The sequence below is a fragment of the Rhipicephalus sanguineus genome, chromosome 11 (assembly GCF_013339695.2).
Source record: "Rhipicephalus sanguineus isolate Rsan-2018 chromosome 11, BIME_Rsan_1.4, whole genome shotgun sequence".
Taxonomy (NCBI): domain Eukaryota; kingdom Metazoa; phylum Arthropoda; class Arachnida; order Ixodida; family Ixodidae; genus Rhipicephalus; species Rhipicephalus sanguineus.
The window spans coordinates 41,467,634-41,485,765 of NC_051186.1; the positions used below are offsets into that span (position 1 = coordinate 41,467,634).

General features: G+C 48.8%; 1 protein-coding gene across 2 annotated transcripts; it reads left to right on the forward strand.

Moving 5' to 3' along the window:
• Nucleotides 1-10,159: 10,159 nt before the first annotated feature.
• LOC119373278 (uncharacterized) lies at nt 10,160-16,158 on the forward strand. 2 transcript variants are annotated; one of them, XM_037643297.2, is made up of 4 exons: nt 10,160-10,343; nt 11,831-11,914; nt 13,421-13,462; nt 14,548-16,158. In XM_037643297.2, the coding sequence occupies exons 1-4, from the start codon at nt 10,186-10,188 to the stop codon at nt 14,876-14,878; spliced, it is 615 nt and encodes a 204-aa protein (XP_037499225.2). In that variant the 5' UTR covers nt 10,160-10,185; the 3' UTR covers nt 14,879-16,158. The 2 variants fall into 2 exon arrangements, with proteins under 2 accessions (XP_037499225.2, XP_037499227.2); XM_037643299.2 differs by lacking the exon at nt 13,421-13,462.
• Nucleotides 16,159-18,132: the final 1,974 nt, after the last annotated feature.

Consider the following 18,132-nt stretch of genomic DNA (forward strand, 5'->3'; position numbering starts at 1 on the left):
CCGGATGGCCTCTCAGGAGGACCCCCAGGAACAAGACAGACTGACCAGATACAGCGACGTCCCAAAGACGCATCAACTAGCCAGAAGAACATTTCCACCTCCACGCCAAGACCTTAACATGGCACAAGCAGTGACCCTACGCCAACTGCAAACAAATGCCTTCCCGAACCAATTTCACCTCAAACGGATATTTCTCGAAGTACACAAAAAATACACATGTAAGATATGCAAACGGAAAACAGCTACACTCACACACATGCTATGAGAATGTAATGCGCAACGTAATAACGAGTTAAACTCCGAGACCCTATCGCTGAGGTGGGCCACCGCTCTGCGCAGCTATGACCTCGGTGACCAACTCTGAGTCGTCCAGCAGGCCCACGAGGCAGCGCCTAGACAAGATCTCGACGTCTCATCGCGGGATACCTGATGCCCGGGTCGCCTAAAACACGGAAGGACAGTGCAATAATCTTAGCATCACCACCACAACCAAGGAAACAGATGAATGCAGGGGATCTAGACCAAGAAAATTCTCGGAGAATTCGAAGGACTCTCGAAAACACCGCGGGAACCTCGCTTCTGTCGCTGCGAATTAGGCATTATTTTTCTTTCGTTGGAACGAAAGTCCGGATAATACCAGCTGGAATAATAGTCAATGTCATTTGGACCGGCGCAATGCCGTGACAGAAGCGTCCATTTCGACTGCTGACGACGCACGCTCTGCAAGAGGGGAAAAAAAAAAATCTTTGTCGCCTCGTGCAAAGATCACGTGCCACCTCACGCCCTCTGGCAAAATGAGCGTTCTACACTGGACGCCTTGGCCACGAACGGCGCTGGCTAACACTCCCAGGGATTGCCCTTACAGAAATACCCAACAAAGTGGACGGGGCATTGCGCCTTCCTCGTTGCTCAATCGGTAGAGCATCGGACGCGTAATTCGACGGTTGTGGTTTCGGACCCACCGACCGAACGGGTGATTCTTCGTCCATTTCAATTAATTTCATTTGGTCATAACTACCACACTGAAGTTAAAAAACGGCAATTAAAAATGCCTATGCTTTCCATGGCTTATTTGTCTGTTGTATTCATTTGGTTGTGTCTATCAACAACAACAACAAAAAAAAAAACAAGCCCCTCGAAAAAATTTCTAATGCAGTTCTTCAGCCTGCTTGCCCGGGGCTTGGTACGTGCGGGGTTGGTCGGTCTCTCGCCGATAAATAAAAAAAGTCCTCAGTTACAAAGATAAGGTTAAAAATTATTTTAATTATTTTTTTGCAGCGAAAATATGCGCAACTATGAACGAAAGCACATATTGTTACGATCGGCCCCTGCGCCGAAAAGGAAGCGGCGTCCCCTGTTCTTCGAGCAAGGCGCCGAAGGGCTGCTTGCCTGCTGACGGCCGTTCAAACACTTGAATTGTCCTCCCGAGACGGGAAGCGAGGCGCCCTGTAGTCCGAAATACCAAGGTTCGACAAGTCGACCGTAATGGTTTCCTGTCGCCAAATCTTCCTTGAAGAGACAGCGGCGTCTTCGCGGATTACAACCAGTCCCGCTAATTGAGCGGCGAGGTGCTTAGAAGCGGCAAACCTTTTGATGCGCCCGGTTGTCCGAGCGTGTGACCCATCGCCCTACGGTCTTCACATGGCAAGGAAGGTGCCACAGGTGAAGAGTGTCGTGGCCGCGCCCCAGTCGAGGACGTTGACCTGGGCGGGTGTGGGCGGCACCCTCATTAGTGCTGTGTGTGACGTGATTGGACCGTCCCAACTAGGGATTCCCCGTTCTAGGGATCTGGAGAAAAGAGACCCTTTAAGATGAGCCCCCGCGGGCTCATTCGACACGAAATCTTCATCATGTAGCACGAAATCGTCGTCATGTAGGCATGAAATCGTCGCAATGTAGAAACGAAATCTTCATCAGGTAACACGAAATCGTCGTCATGTATGGAAATGCCCGCCACGTAAACAATGTAAATAAACCACGTTAAGTTTCTCTTCAGTCTCTACATGCTGCCTCTGCATCTCCCTCCCGAGTCTCCGGTGCTGAAAAGGCCGGTGGCAACAATATTTACTTTATAACATAGCCTCCACGGCAGTGTCCGCTCTGTTCATGGCACATTTGCCAGTGCACGTTTTCCAGTGCTGCTTCCTCCAACGTGTTTGATGTAGACGCTCAATTACACACACAGCCATCTACAAACGCGCTGTTAGTGAACGTGACGAGCACTAAAATAATTACGTTTCCATGAAATACGCCAATAAGCCCGAAAAGTGCGACAAGGGACTGGAAAATTCGACAAGCAACTCTGTTTAAAAAATAACGCCAAGTCGGCTTACTATAACCGGAAATGGCAACTCTGATTGTCACTATACTACTGGTATGTATACTTTAAGTGACGTTCAATTTGGAAGATGACTACAATTTTAGATCTTCGCCTTTGTAACTTCAAACACACACGCACACAAAAAGCGCGCCGCTACAACAAGCACAACCGTCGGTGAAAACGACACGCCACGCTGGCTGTCAACGCTGCTGCTCTCCATCGCTCCAGCGAAGCGCGTCGGAGCTGCGACCTGGCGGCACACCGCGCCAGCCGCCGCAAACGGACCTTCGGAGCATTCTGACTAGAAATATCAGGGTCTCAGGGAGCGCTGGCGACGGAAACACCGTCCCGATAGCGGCCGGAAAAGCTGCAATTCAGCAGAAGCCGCATCTAGCTCGAGCAGCAGCGGCGGCGGCAGCGCAGCACATGCCCTCCATCGCTGTAGCAACAGCTGCGCTGGAGAGCTGCAGCCAGCAACGCCTTCCTTCACCCCCTCCGGAGAGGAGAGAAGGAGCGAGAGCGGTCGCTGTTTACCGCTGGAAAATGCTCGCCCGCGGGGCAGCAGCGCTTCGAAGCAGCGCTTCATCGTGGCAGCGATCGGAGCGCCACAGCAGTAGCGCGTGGCGCTTCGTTCCGCCGGAGCCCTTCGCTACCTTCGCCGTTGCAGCAGTTTTTTTCGCTGGTTGCAGCGAACGTGTTTCCTCGTTCGCTGTTGTAGTGCCCGCTTGTGTCGGCAGATTCAGACATGCAGCCGGCGGTGCCGACGACGACGATAGACTTCGAGCGTCTGATCGAGTTGGTGAGACCGTACCGCTACCTCTACGACCGCCAGGAACCGGAGTTCAAGGACGTGGGGCTCAAGAACCAGCGGTGGCAGATCATCGGAGCGGAGTTTGGCATTACAGGCAAGTTCTTCAAAGTTCTTGCGAAGTGTCGTAGATTTGTTTTGAACAGAAGCTGTTTCAGCTGACGTCTTCCAGCCAGTGTACCATGTATGCTGACGATCAGGCGAACACACGTGTTGTAACCCCAGCGCCACTGTGTCTTCTGGCGTGACAGCGTCGCCTGCAAGGCACCGAGCAGTCAGTCGCGTGCGTCATCGTAGCTTTAGCTACAGTGGAAGAAACGGAGGATGTTCGGCGCTCTCTGAAGACAATGTCTTCGTTGGCTTGTTTCACGCGTATCATGCAAGGACACGGTGTTTGGTTCCTGACCAAAAAAAAAAAGTTCGGCCGATTACTAAGGGCAGTGAATTCTTACGGAGCTTCACAATGACACGTGACTTCAACTGCCGTGTTTACTTGCATACTGGCAGCACTCGTAAGCACTATAGCTTCGTTTAACAAAACTTGAAATTCGGTGAGGTGGTGCGTAGCTGATGGGAAATTTTGCACGCAAAAACAAGACAATTCACCAGAACGAGAGAAACAGGACAGGAGAAAGAAGCTCTTGTCTCTCTCGTTCTGGTGAATTGTCTTGTTTTTGCGCACAAAATTTCCCATCAGCTATAGCTTCGCTTTGCTAAAATATGGCTCGGCTTGCTGCTGCGCTAAATTATGGCGCTTGTTCATCAGTGCTGCTTTATCTTGGCTAAAGATGGCTAAGCGATTGCTAATGTCACCAATCCATGATGTCACCATCAACATTTTCATCATTCAATCTCAGGTTAATGACTGAGTTGTGTACCATTTTCTTTCTTCTGTGGGGTGCGGACGACACAATAATATTACGGGCAAGGAAATGTATGAGCGTAAGGGGTCTAAACCAAGAATATTTTCGGAAAATTCGACGGTATACACGAAGTGAACCTTGCTGCTGTCGCGGCGAATTAGGCATAATTTCATTTCGCTGGAAGGAAATTCCCGATAATACTGTCTGGAATAATAAAACTGCGCAGTGTCGTGACAGAAGCGTCCATTTCAGCCGCTGAAGACGCACACGCTACGAGAGGGTCTAGCTACACTGCGCCGAAGAAAACAAGGAATAATATTAACTCAAATGTTGGGGTTTAACGTCCCAAAAACTATGATATGCTTATGAGGGACGCCGTAGTGGAGGGCTCCAGAAATTTCAACCACGTGGGGTTCTAATAAGTACACGGGCCTCACGCATTTTAGCCTCCATCGAAAATGCGGCCGCCGCGACCGCATGAAGACAAAGACGACATGCAGAGGTCATTAACTGAGGGGTTATTTTTCAGAAACGATATACACATGACTAAAACAGGAAGTGGCAGTGTGCAAGATATATTAGCGGTTAAAAAAAAAACATAGAACTTGGACACCCAGTGCACGGGGCAAATGGGTATATACTCATTGTCCGTGCGCGCCATTTGACAGAAATGGTTGCTCTTTATCTCAGAGAGCAATCGACAGCTTGCTGACGCGGACATCAAGTTGCCATTTTCTTGGCTTCAATAATTAGACGGGTACGATTATCTTTGCGCTTATGCATTACAACTGTGTTTTCAAACTGCGCATGGCGACCATGTGCAGTTTAGATCAGGAATCGTCAACTGGCCCAATCGTCCACTTTGATTAGCTACAAGACGGTACTCAGCAGTGGGGGAACAGTTTATTGCTGAATTGCGGTATGCCGGCGGCGTCATGTGTCATAGCTACATATCATGCGGGATTCGGGGTCAGGTCCGGAGGCGGGCGCAGAGGGGGGTGCCCCCCCCCCCACCTTATCATCTAAAGCGAGGTGCGAGGTCAGCCCCATACCTTTAGTCATTCCTACCTGCCCCGCCATTGTTTTATGTGCAAGGTTATGGCGATGCTCCTTTTGGACAATAATGGCGGCTGATGATCCCTGATGTTGCATTCCCAAAGCTGTTTACTTCCCACCAGCTTTTCTTCCCGGCTTCGCGGGGGTAAACCCCCCTTTCCCGGGGACAAAAGGCAGGCCGTTGTGAGCAGCGCGTTGCTTCATTTTCATTTATGCATCCCCTGCGAAACATTTTTTTCTTTCATCATATTCATCACCATCATCCGCCTGACTGCGCCCACTGCAAGGCAAAGGCCTCTCCCATGTTTCGCCAGTCAACCCGGACCTGTTCCTGCTGCGACCATGTCATACCCGCGAACTTCTTAATCGCATCTGCACACCTAACTTTCTGTCTCCCCCTCGCGCGTTTGCCTTTATCTTGGAATCCAGTCTGTTACTCTTAATGACCACCGGTTGTCTTGCCTACGCGCTGCATGCCCTGCTCATTTCTTCTTGTCTTTTGACTGGGCGTTCCCGACATGCATCTGTGCGCAAGCAACACTGACGCACCTAAAGAGGCACTCAACAGAAAAGTGTGTTCACTTTTTTCAATTACCCTTCCACGATGCGAAAGAAAAAAATATCGCCGCTGAAACGTGCAGTCCCGGTGTTTATCATGAGCTTACCGAAGTGTATTCTGCTGCAGCTTTTGATTTTTCTATCATCACATTGTAGAGATGCGCGCTTGAAGGCTTGAGCTTGCTGACGCTATAGCTTAAAGAATATTAAGGTCACGTTTTATTTTCCTTTCCATTGCTCGCTGCATCGTCCTCAATTTAAGTTGATCCTTCTTTGTAACCCTGCAGGTTTCTGCTCCGTAGGCAAGTACCGGTAAGATGCAGCTGTTATATTCCTTCCTCTTGAGGGATAGTGGTAAACTACCATTCATGATTTCAGAATGCCTGCCAAATGTGTTCCACCCCGTTCTTATTCTTCTAGTGACTTCAGTCTCATGGTTCGGCTCCTTGGTCACTACCTGTCCTAAGTAGACGTATTCCTTTACCACCTCCAGTGCCACGCTACATATCGGAAAGCGCTGTTCTCTTCCGAGTCTTCCTTCATACTCGTCCTAAGGGGGTAAGGGGTTGCGGTAAAGCTTGACCCTAATGTAAATAAATACTACGCATATTAATAGTTCAACGTCCGTCATTACCAGCTAAAACATTACGTTTGGCTGTGCAGCGGTATCAGAATCCCAGACCAAATTTATTAGGACGTTCAAGTTTTCGACCTAAAACTAGCGGCACAAACGTGTGTCTGTATGAGAAAGTCAACTATCTGAATCGCTCTAGAAGTGATTGACGTAGCTAAAATGAGTACGCGTTATTGGCTGGAGCGCTTATAGAAATTCTATGTGGGAGGGACAGCGATGGCTGTGGGCGGAGCTGGCATTTCTTAGGTTGTAACCGATTTATAGTGAGACGGCCGTAATGTGGGGACATCGCGGTGCGGCAGGCGTACGGCCGCTGCTCTCCATTGCCGAGAGAGCGGCGGCAGCAAGCGGTGGAAAAACAGCTTGCGTTTCGGTGCAGCTGTGGCGTAGACAACCCGTCTTGCCGGTGATCTACCGAGCGGCGCCGCCGAGCACGTGTAGCGCACACGCAGCGTTGTTGCTTTCGGGAGAAGCGTGAAAAGCAACATGCACGCACGCACACACACGCATATATTGGCGACGGCATGTATGCAACGTGTGGAATTTGATATAGAGATTACTACACCGCAGAGAGCTTCCAGCGGCATACTGAATCCTGGCTGCGGTGGGCGCATTTCTATGGTCGTGAAATGATAGAGGCCCGTGAGGCGTGTGCGTAGACAGGGCCGGTCTGGAGGCGCTCGCTTGCTCCTTCTTTCACGGCCTGAGCAGCCGCCGCGAGTACAATGGCGCTGTTTCAATACAGTCACGACGGTGCGCTCCGCGTGAGGGCGTCGTGAGCCAACCCCCCATTGTTCTCCTTACCCGCGGGAGAGGAGGACGTCGCGGCACTCTAACCCAGCTCTAACCATCCAAAGCGCGTTGCGCCGCATAAGCTCTTTCTCGTGCTAATTACTTCTTCCTGTTGTAGGAAACGGTGAACGCAGTGCAAGGTGCGTGCGGGAGCAGTCTGGCTTTCTCGCTGCGCGCAAGGCTTGAAGAAAACTGGTCGCGTCATTCGTGAAAGGTGCTTGCTGCCGCACGCGCCCCACTTGGATGTATGTACGTGTCGCAGTGAGTTTCCCCGACGCCGTTTTCGTGTGTGCCTCCTTTTGCGAAGTGATTTTCGTGTGTGCTTCGTGTTCTGGTGCAGCGTTCGCACAGCGCTCACATGGTGTGCTGTTGTGTGCCATTTTGCAAGTCGCGGTCTGGAAAGACTGCCGGCGTGTCATTTCACCAATTCCCTGCTGATGAGGAACTGCGCGCGAAGTGGCAGAAAAACATTTCCCGGGAAGATCTCGTGATTAATGACAAGTCACCCTCCACAGTCGTTTGCAGCAAGCATTTTCTTTTGAGTGACTATGTCGGTGGACACAAGATTAAAAGACTTGCTCCCGGCGCGGTGCCAACCATATTTGAGAGATGCCCATCGGACGTTACGACTCCTGCAAAGAAACCGCGCAAAGAATCAGAAGCTCGAGACTCTGCTACTTCAAGCAAACCGACGAAACGACAGGCAGAGCCAGAAGGTCCCGAGCATGCTGTTTTGGAGTCGTCGGAAGGAGAAGCCGAACAGAAATTCAGTAAGTGCACAGAAAAAAGGAGCGAGCGAGCGCTTCCAGAGCTGCTGTGGTTTAGATTTAGGTGCACGATAAAGAACCCTAGGTGGTCGCAATTTCCGGAGCCCTCCACTACGGCGTCTCTCATAATCTCTCATAATCATATCGTGGTTGGGGGACGTGAAACCCCGACAACTATTATTACGCCAGTGGCATGAAATAACGATGCGGATATGTAGAGCCTGCACTTGAGAAATCGCTCCAAAATGTAGCTACATGTCTTTCCTAAATTGTTGAGACAGTGTACCACATAAGACTGCCGGACTGCAACGTTGAGTGTGTGCTGCCCCTCTCTTTCTCTCTTTCTCAGTCTCTCTCTCTTTACTCTTCTAACTTTAAATCTCCCCCATTCCATTCCCCTGTGCGTGGTAGCATATCGATTATGCTAAACTGGTTAACATACCCCTGCCTTTTTTATCTCTCATGTTTTCCTTATTTAAACCGTGGAACAGAAAATATAATCATCACATTCGCTCCATTGCCCGCTGTATTTGAGGTTAAGGCAAGATACGCCTCCCAGCGGACAAAGGCTTTTTCTTGCTTTGCTCTTCCGTGTTGTGGCATGTCGAAGCGTCCCAAGTTACATTTTGAAAACTCTTCAGCACAACGACGGACGGACCTCGAGCAGAAAATACACGACTGGGCACTCGCTCACAACTGAACGGTTTATTGAAAGGGACCACAGATATAAACGCAGAAAAAGTGGGGTGGTCGCGCATGCGTATACGAACAAGTGTCACGATAAAGCGCGTTTCCATATTCTATACAGCGCGCGTGCGCGGGAGGGTCACGTGACCTTAGCAAAAGCGTCACACGTGACGTTATCGGTAGAGCGACACGTCGCTGTGGACTGCTTCTGGCCGTAGTGATGCTGGCAGAATAGCAAGAACCGCGAAACGGCGCGACGTAGGTTACTGGCCCCCCAGTGACAAGGGCTGACCACTGACACTGTCAAAATAACGATGCTTAAGCTACGCCAGCCAGCATTCAATTATATTCTACTGTGGTGGTACGGCACCATATGTGACGTTAATTCACGTGACTATTCCGCATGAGACGGCAACCAAAGGTTAACCTATTGTGCTCTTTGACATATGGAAACACGCGCAAAAACCCAAAGGTAAATCTTGATAGTTCGTGTGCCTTAACTGTCAAGAAATGTGAGTACCTTATCGTGAAGCAAGACAGGGGGGGTGGCTGACATAAACACCTCCTGTTTGTCTTATATGGTAGGTTTTTGATCGTTCTCTACTTAATTGTGTACAGCTCTTGAAGACCACGTCTTTTTCCTTTAATGTGGGATAACATCCGCATTTTACAGAGTGAGCGGTTGAGTTTGAACGCCCCAGATGATTCGCTTGACGTACCTCGTAAAACAATGTTCGCCGTATATAGGCCGGTAAGGGTGCCAACTCCTACGTTCTGTTGTCTTTGTCCCCACAGGCGTGTACAGGGTTATTTATTAGGTAGGGCCAAATTTCCCTGTAGCACCCCCTCCCCTCTCAATGGACGAGTCCGAAAAAGAAACAGGCTTCGCAATGAGTGCAAGCATTAAAATGAACCAATGATGTGCTGCTTACAACGTCCTACCTTTGGTCCCCGGCTTTCCGGAAGTGCAGGTGGGTAGTAAACCGTTCTTAAAATGCGACATCACTGCAGGAGCCGTCGGCCGTCATTATTTTCAAAAACGTGCATTTCAAAAACCAGCCTGCCAATTGAACAATGATGGGGCAGGTCCGACTGAGTAAAGATATGGGGCTGAGTTGGCGCCCCCTTATATCTATAGATGATTAGTGGAGAGGGTAAGGCATTGGATAGCCATGTATAGTATGGCATAGCGAGGGCATGGAAAAGGAAGTCAAGGTTAAGAAGAGTGATGTAAGGGTGAGGACGAAATAAAGGAGGAAGGGAGAGAGTGAAGCATAACAAAGCTATATATATAGTATAGTAAAGCAAGGGTTGGAAAGTCAAGTGAGGATGAGGAGGAAGGAATGGTTAACACCTAACATCGTCTTACATTTATGTTCTCCCTTACTTCTTCTTACCCAGTGCACGGTAGCAAACCGGAAAATTTTCTTTTGGCTAACATCCCCGTCTTTCACTTAACCTTCTCCTTCTCTCTCTCTCTCTCTCTCTCTCTATAGCAAGGGATGGAAAAGGGAAGGGAGGGTAAGGATGAGGGAAAGGCCAACAGCTCCGCTGCTTCCCCAGTCTTCGCACCACGAGTGCTTAGCTGCCCCAGTTTTCTTTCTGTTCACGCATTTCACGTGAGTAGTAGTGCTTCTTTAACGAAGGTACGTCTCACTGCCTCGTATGCAGGGGAGCACGCAGCGCAAAAGTTCCGCACCATGAAGACCAAGTACAAGGACTTGAGGCGGATGAACGACGTGGCGCGTGTCTACGGCAAGCCCCCCAGCCGACCCAGGTGGCGCTACTACGATCTCATGGACGATTTTCTGCGAGGGCACCACGACGATGGCCCTGTGCCCTCCGAGGCACCAGTCATGTGAGCTTCCCGTACCGTTGCCCGCCGTAGCATGTTCCATTGCCTGCTGGGTCAGCCGTAGTCAGTGGATGTGACGCCAAAATTGCCCAGCATCCCTCCTGTCCTATTGTACGTTTCCCAATTTTCTTTTGCGTTGAAAGCGCCGCATGGTCCATCAAGTGCTAAGTGTCCAGCTGTACAGTCCAGCTAACTGCCATACGGGAAAGTCCACCATGGGACAAAGAAAGTGTTAGCGTGTCCAGTGCTCCAGTGTACGCAACAGCGTTCTTAAAGCGAAGCAGTATATCTTTCGTTGGTCGGAAAATTGCGTGGCGCCAGCACAAAGCTCCTATACCGCGTACGTGCCACAGAAATTGGGTAAATCCCACTACTCACCACAGACTCCCGCGTGCTCCTCTGCTAGCAGATGAGCGCGCTCCTTGCGTTTTCACCTCGTACTTGAGGAAGGGTATTCGGAGAGGTGGACATAAGAGCCGACGAACGTAGTGTAGCGAAGGAAAGAGCCAAACGAGCAAACGTGTGGAACTTGGCTAGCATTCGCTGTAGACTCGTGCACAACTGCAACGCCACAACTAAATTTCGACCTCTGGGTGGTTTAGGGGTCCTTTAACAATTGAAGGCAAACGGCATATCCTTCTTTGCAATCAGACATGCAGCATAGAGCTCAGTATTCGTTTCAATAAAGAAAACCACAAAACAAGCATCAAAACCGCATGATGCATGATAAGGCGCCTGTGAACAATGGGAACCCTCCCACGCGTTCCCGGTAAATATTAGGTTGCAGCTGCTTTGCACTTCACACGGGGGCTTCGAATGAGTCAAACGGTCCTTCCTTCTCCCCGCGTGTGTTTTCCGCTTTCATATATAAAAGGAAGACCCGTCTTGCAACTCAATCAGTTCATTTTAAGACCGCCATGGGTAGACCACGGAAATTAAAGGCACCAGAAGAACCGCGTAAATACAATGCTCTACGAAAGGAACAAAGTCGTCTTGCAGAAAATGGCCGCGGAACCAATCACGGTCTACCACAGCGACCACACAGCAGTTGTCACTACCATTACTCTAAAGTAATAGTAAAACATTCTCTTGCCTTCTATCTTTTCCTCTCATTCTTCTCTTTTTTCTTTGTCTTTCTCCCTCTTTCTTTCTCTCTCCCATCAGAGTGATTGCATTCCCCGCTGGACAAAACGGCGCACGTGTTCAAGGAGCGAAGTAGAAGATGAAGAGGACGAAGATGAAGAAGAGAATGAAGAGAGTGCGTGCAGGTTCATGATGATGATAGTTTTCGGATTCAGTATTACGCCCTTAAACAGTTCCGCTTTTAAAACACCTAGGGTTAGGTCGTGCACTTGGAGTCCAGAGAACAGATGGAAGCGATATACTGTTAGGTTGACGCTGTTCGCGCCCGATTTCTCGACATGTGCGAAAGCAATGCCTGCACTCCATTAACAGAGGACACCAAATAAGCTGCCCTTACCTTTTCGCAGGGTCATCTCGAACATCTACTCTGTTGCAGAAGAGGCCGCTGCTGCTGCAGTCCCAGACGGCGAAGGCCTGATAGTCCCTGAAGTGTGAGTATACCCGACCAAACCGAGGCGTTGCCTGAAAAGAAAGGCTCACTTGCTGCCCCAAACGCCGTCCACACGCTATAGATTTTATAAACGTGCGCATCATGGGACATGATTATGTAAGCGTAGCGTTTCTTACATTCTTGCCAAACAAATGCTTAACAAAGAATAACTGAACAAAATGTAAGTTACGATGGGGTGGCGCGTCCTCGCCCTCTTCCAGCAAGCACATGACACTGCGCAGCAAAAACACAACATATAGCACAGCTTGTTATCTAATCACGCGTTCCGTCCACGCAGCAAGCAGTGCAATGGCAGTCAGTAAACACGCACACACGCACGCACACACGCACGCACAGAGAGTTACACTAAAAGCTCGTTAATTCGAACTCGGTTAATTCGAACTTACAGTTAATTCGAACCGACGCCCTGGTCCCCGCACAGCCCTGTGTGATTCTATGGGGGGAAACTCCCGATCATTCGAACGCGTCGGTATCCACGACGGTTAATTCGAACTGAGAGCCCCTTGGCTTTCATCTCTGCTCGCAGAAGTCGATCCAGAGTGATCGCAATGTGTTGCAATACCAAACCAAATTTACTAGAGATGCGAAACAACAGAACAGCAGCATTTATTCGCAGATGAGAACTCGGACGCTGCGGTGGAACTATTGGGCAAGCTGCGAACGATGCTCATGGAGTCGCGACAGAAGAAACGCAAGCCAATGAAAATTACTGATTACTTTTAATTTTGATTGCGTTAACTCTACTATGTAAATGAACGTGCCTTGGAGCATAAATGGCGTCATATATAACGAACATTAAGGCTCACTGCTCGCATGATTGCATGTCGCTGCTTGTTTCTTCCGCATCACTTTCTGATCAATTAATTATTTTCGCTGTTAGAGCTCCACGAACCTAATTTACGAAATCACTTGCCACAAACGTGTAGTATCGCGCGATATCGAGTCCAGAGGTGGCTTCTTTGGGTTCTGCCTGCGTAGTGTGGCGCAATATCCGATCATTCTAGCGCCCGTCCGTTAATTCGAACAACATTGTAGTCCCCTTCAGGTTCGAATTAACGAGGTTTTACTGTGTGTGTGGGGGGGGGGGGGGTGTAGACAGACAGATAGATAGATAGATAGATAGATAGATAGATAGATAGATAGATAGATAGATAGATAGATAGATAGATAGATAGATAGATAGATAGATAGATAGATAGATAGATAAAAGTGTCCTTGGATCCACTAGAACCAATACAACAAAGTAGAGGGCGTGCAAAATGTTTTGCACGTCCTCACGTGGAACTTTAATATGAAATAGAGTTACTGTGTGGGGTCCCCAAGGTAGTATGTAACTGCAACCTGGCGCCAGATTGGATAATTAAGAATGAGTATTGAGTGCTTTTATAGTCTTAATGCCACCGGACCCTTTCTCGTGTATCAAGGTAGTCGACTGGAGATTTGTTTAAGCTCCTCTGTCTTTCCTCTGCCTTTCTGTTTTCTGCAGCTGGTCTCCCGAAAGCTGTGTAAGCGACGGGCCCGAAAAGAAGTAAGTGGGTGCAGCTTCCGTTAGCGCAGTCACGTTTTACAAATCAGACTTGAGGCGTTGAAGCGATCAACCCTTGTCATAAATGGGGAGACCTAATCCTTGATAGACTTCGCTTGGACAAAAAATTCAATTTTGAGATTTTGCAATCATCTGATTGGGAATTCCTTTATCTTTCAAAAAATATATCACACTTGGGTACTCGCGGTTTCACAAAAAAACTTCTTGGACCTTTTTTTTCGACACGAGGACAAGAAATGTGGGTGTACCCCTACGTGATCTTTGCGTTCTTCTCGAAACAACATTTTCGAAATTTGTGTACTTTTTCTCGGAGACTATCGGGTATCAGCAAACGAAAATTCAAACACATGTTAATTACTGGTATTTACATAACTGGAACTGAAATCAGTAGCCTACGTGCATCCGTATATTTTTGTATAAAAAGAACCCTTCATAAGTGGCAATTGTCAAACATTGACAAACATGCAGAAAGAACCAAAGAAATCCAGTTTTGTTGTACGCTCACATTTTTAGTTCCACTTCGGTAAAACTTTGGTAGCTGTATGGACGTCGACGACTTGGATGACCCAAAGCAATGCTTCATATGGCTATGAACGCGTCGAATCAGACGGTTGTGTACGATGAAACATGCATGGCCTGTCTGCAAAATTAGACGCACTTTTTGGCCATCGCTTCCGGTGAAGGTCAGACGCCTATCTCTCTCTTGTGCGATTCTAATGCGGAAGGCCATTCAAGAGACGTGGCTATGGGTAATCGCTCTGGGTGTCCTTTACAGTTTGGCTTTCCAGCCGCCTTCACAGCGTCAATTGGGGCCATAATTTTTTCTTCACTTATTCGGTTATACTGGCTTGCTTTAGGAATAAAGCTTTAGTTGATGGTCAGCGCTTGCTTCTCTCACCTTTGCTGTTTTGTTGTAGTTTGCGCTGTTCCGCAGTGAACCATCGCCAACTGGCTCAGCTTACCGCGCGTCTGTTTTGCTTCCGTTGAACAAGTCTTTTTGTCACAGACGTGTTTAGGTTGTCGCGGACGATTTGCTTTATCGGGATTTCGTTTTTTTTTTACCGCAGGAAGATAAAGCAGGAGCCCCAGCACGACGAAGACGTGTCGTGGGACACAAACGACAGCGTCGATAATCAGCTGGACGGCGAGTCGTTGACCAGTAACCAAGTCCCGGCGCAGCAGCACCTTTCAGAGGCGACGCTGGAGAATACCCCGGATGCCTCGATGGCGAGTAGTTCGGCGCCTCCTGCAGCTGCCGGGTCGCAGCAGGACGCGTTCCACTACTTCGGCATGATGGTCGCCGACAGGCTGCGTCGGCTACCCAGGAGCACGGCCCTTAAGGCACTGAACGCCATGCACCAGGTTCTCTTCCAGCACGAAATGGCGGCCGATATCTGAACGCAGCGGTGTTTCAGAGCCCACATCCCGTAAACTTTTGCTGGCAGGTGTACATAAGATGTCACATGCATCATATTCTTGTGCTCGTTTAGGGTATGTGGGCGAAAAGTACTCCTGTTACAAGCGCCTGGGTATCTCAGTCGCTGGAGCAAGTACAAATGCTTGCAGATCATATCTGTAGGGTGTGTTGGACCACAAACAAGCAACAAGTCGTCTTTTTTACTGCAGCATGTATATTTAAAATACGTTGTGCGTGTGTTTGTTTCAGATTTCCTTGTAAGGCCTCAAACGGGTCTTTACTGGCGCATCTTCTTGTGGGACCTCGGGTCTCGCCATTAACTGCTCTTTCACTTCGATCCTTTCGATAACTTCATCGTTATTCCCCTGTTCATAACCATTTCCTCACCGTTCATGGCATTTTCGTATAGAATCTCCATCTTAAATTTAATCGAGATTTCATCTTCCCGACCATCACACAACTCTCCACACCTTCCACTCCGTGCGAATGCACAACTGTCGCCGATCTCAGCGATTGCATCCGACAGGATAGTGGCCAGCGCCTTCCGTATAGACAAAAGACGCAGCGGCATCGCAAGTTATCGAGGACTGGTTCGTGATAAGGAATGCTGGTGGCCCAATCATGAAATATCCACTTCTATGACTGGGCCATCGACTCGCCCATCTAGCTACTGTACTTCTAACGAGTCATGATTGACCAGTGCACGGCAGGGACGTGCGCGACTCGCCGCGACTTTTCTTGGTCGAAATATGTGTTATTTATTCTTGTGCATCCATTGAGCACGTCCCGTATTATGTCAGAAAATGGTTTTACTGAGAGTGTTTCGGAAGATGACAGCTAATGAGCGGTTTTCAAGTGATGTCGAAAACGAAGTGGCGTTCCGCGGCTGGAATTTCGTATCTAGTCAGTTCTGCATCCCAATTGACAGACTTCGCAGTGACTCCTACTACATCCACGCGTGGTCTTCCAGTAAGAGCACTGCTGCACTTGCATTCAATATGCATAGTAATGTGCATAGGGTATCGCATTCATTATACTTGTTCTAGTTTAGTGTATATGGGTGAAAAATACTCCTGTTACGAGCGCCTCGGTATCGCAGTCGCTGTAGCAAGTACAAAATAATTGCAGATCATACTATGAAGTGTGTTGGACCACAAGGAAGCAACAAGTTGTTGTCTTTTCTTTACTGCAGTATGTCTCTTTGAAGTACGCTGTGCGTGTTGTTTGTCTTTGAACATCAGTGATGAATAAAGATTTGTTTTCCAGCTGCTCTTTTTTTCCTTCAGCGTCAGCGTCACCTGACTGAAAAGGAAGGGCACTTCAGTTATGGCCTCTTTGGTCAGCCACTCGGCAATGCTGGATTTTCAATATTGAGAAACAGGCATTAACGGCGCCAAGCGCAGTCTCTAGGCGTCAAGCGCAGTTCCTTATAAATCGAATTTAGAGCTTCGTAAGCAGGATGCATATCGTCGTATGTGCCAGTATGCACATTTAGGAAATGACCACTTATGCATACTGAAGGTCAGAAGGGGGCGTTTGCTAATGTTATCGCTCGGCGTTAACGCGCGAGCGTGGCCTTGGTGCACATTAACCAATTATAAACAAATAATTAAAATCCAAATTATGAAGTCGAGCTAGCATGCATGGCTGTTGATGATATGGCATAAGGTTGAGTCGGGGCCAAGGAGCGCCAAAAGGTGATGTGTAAAGAAGTGGTTGTGACATTGACAACGGACAGGTGCACGTGGCTGTATGAGGGCTTAAAGGTACGGGCTGTAAATTGCATATATATGCATTGAAATTGTCGCAACGGTTAACGAGATGTACAGGAGCGCGATGGATGCTGTGTGAATGCATAATATATCAAAATATTTTGATGCCAGTAACTCTGCCACCTCACCCGCAGGGCACTTGAACACGGGCACCTGAACACGGGAACACGGACATGTGCTATATATACAATAAGCTCCTGTCACAGCAAGGGCCTCCGAAGAGAGGCCGTGCTATACAAAGTAATAGGGCTTGTAATGCTAGGAGTGTTAGTTGCGGTGAGAAAACCTAGCATTTGTGTCAAATAGCGGTTCCCGTCCGATAACCACTGCGGGGCGAAAATGGACATTAGGTCGGTAAGCTTTTGAGAAGTGCTTCCGTCTTTCATCCTTCTGCTTCCCGACACTCCCTCAGCGAGTGGAGGACGCTAAGCCTTTCGCCACACATGCCACACGTCAACAAGTTTTGTCCGCGCGGCAACCGAAATAAAGGTGCCTCGGAACAAGGAACGATGTTTATTTGGTCATCGTTCGACGGACTCGCGCGAAGAGGTCTGCTGCTTCTTCGTTCCGATTTTCTGCTATTTATTCTCTGATTGATGGCGGTTTGACGTTAGGAAAGGCGCTTTTTTTCTGCGACCCATAAGGGAGTCCGGCGCAGCGTATTTCTTGCCGCGAACTCCAACGAATTTCTTGCCGCGCCTGAAAAAAATTAAAGCCAATTCCACACCGGCGAAACCTGAGAAGGCAGAGGAGCTGTCAGGCAAACGCCACCACCTGGAGAACGCATATTGAGTTCTTTCTTAATATTTCTTAATCTTCTTTCTTTCTTCATCTCTTTCTGTATGGTCCTCTCTCCTTCTTTTGCTCCTGCTCACCCTCCCATCACTCCTGCTCACCCTCACTCTTCCTTCCCACCCCTTGCTATGCTGCTATGTCAACGAAGGCTCTCTGGGCGCCGCCATTATCCGCTCTCAGCTGTTGTTAACATGCGTCACCCCCAAAAAACACACTGCAATACGCGTGACCTCCCCCCCCCCCTCCCAAGCACACTGCCGAGGCTGTGACGTCAGCTTTTGTACTCCCGTGCAACAGTTCAGCAAGGAGGTGATCCTTCTCTCCGTCGACAAGATTTATACCGTACGTGGTTATGCTATGGTTTACCCTTTCACCTCTTCCTTTCCCGTCTCCTCCCCCTAAGAACAGTGCTCCTCATCCACACTGCCCTTTCCCATCCCCCTGCAATAATATACTATACCAGGCTATGCTACGCTAGGAGCTGCTTGGCACATACCCGCTTTGTGTGGCGCACACACCCGCCGACTTATCTGTCTACGACACCAGCTTTATTCCGAACTCAAACAGCTCCCTTTTCCCATGTGTAGGGTAGAAAACCGATTTTCCTAAACTGGTTAACCTCCCTGCCTTTCCTTCTCTAATATTTCTTCTCTCTCTCTCCTCTGTTA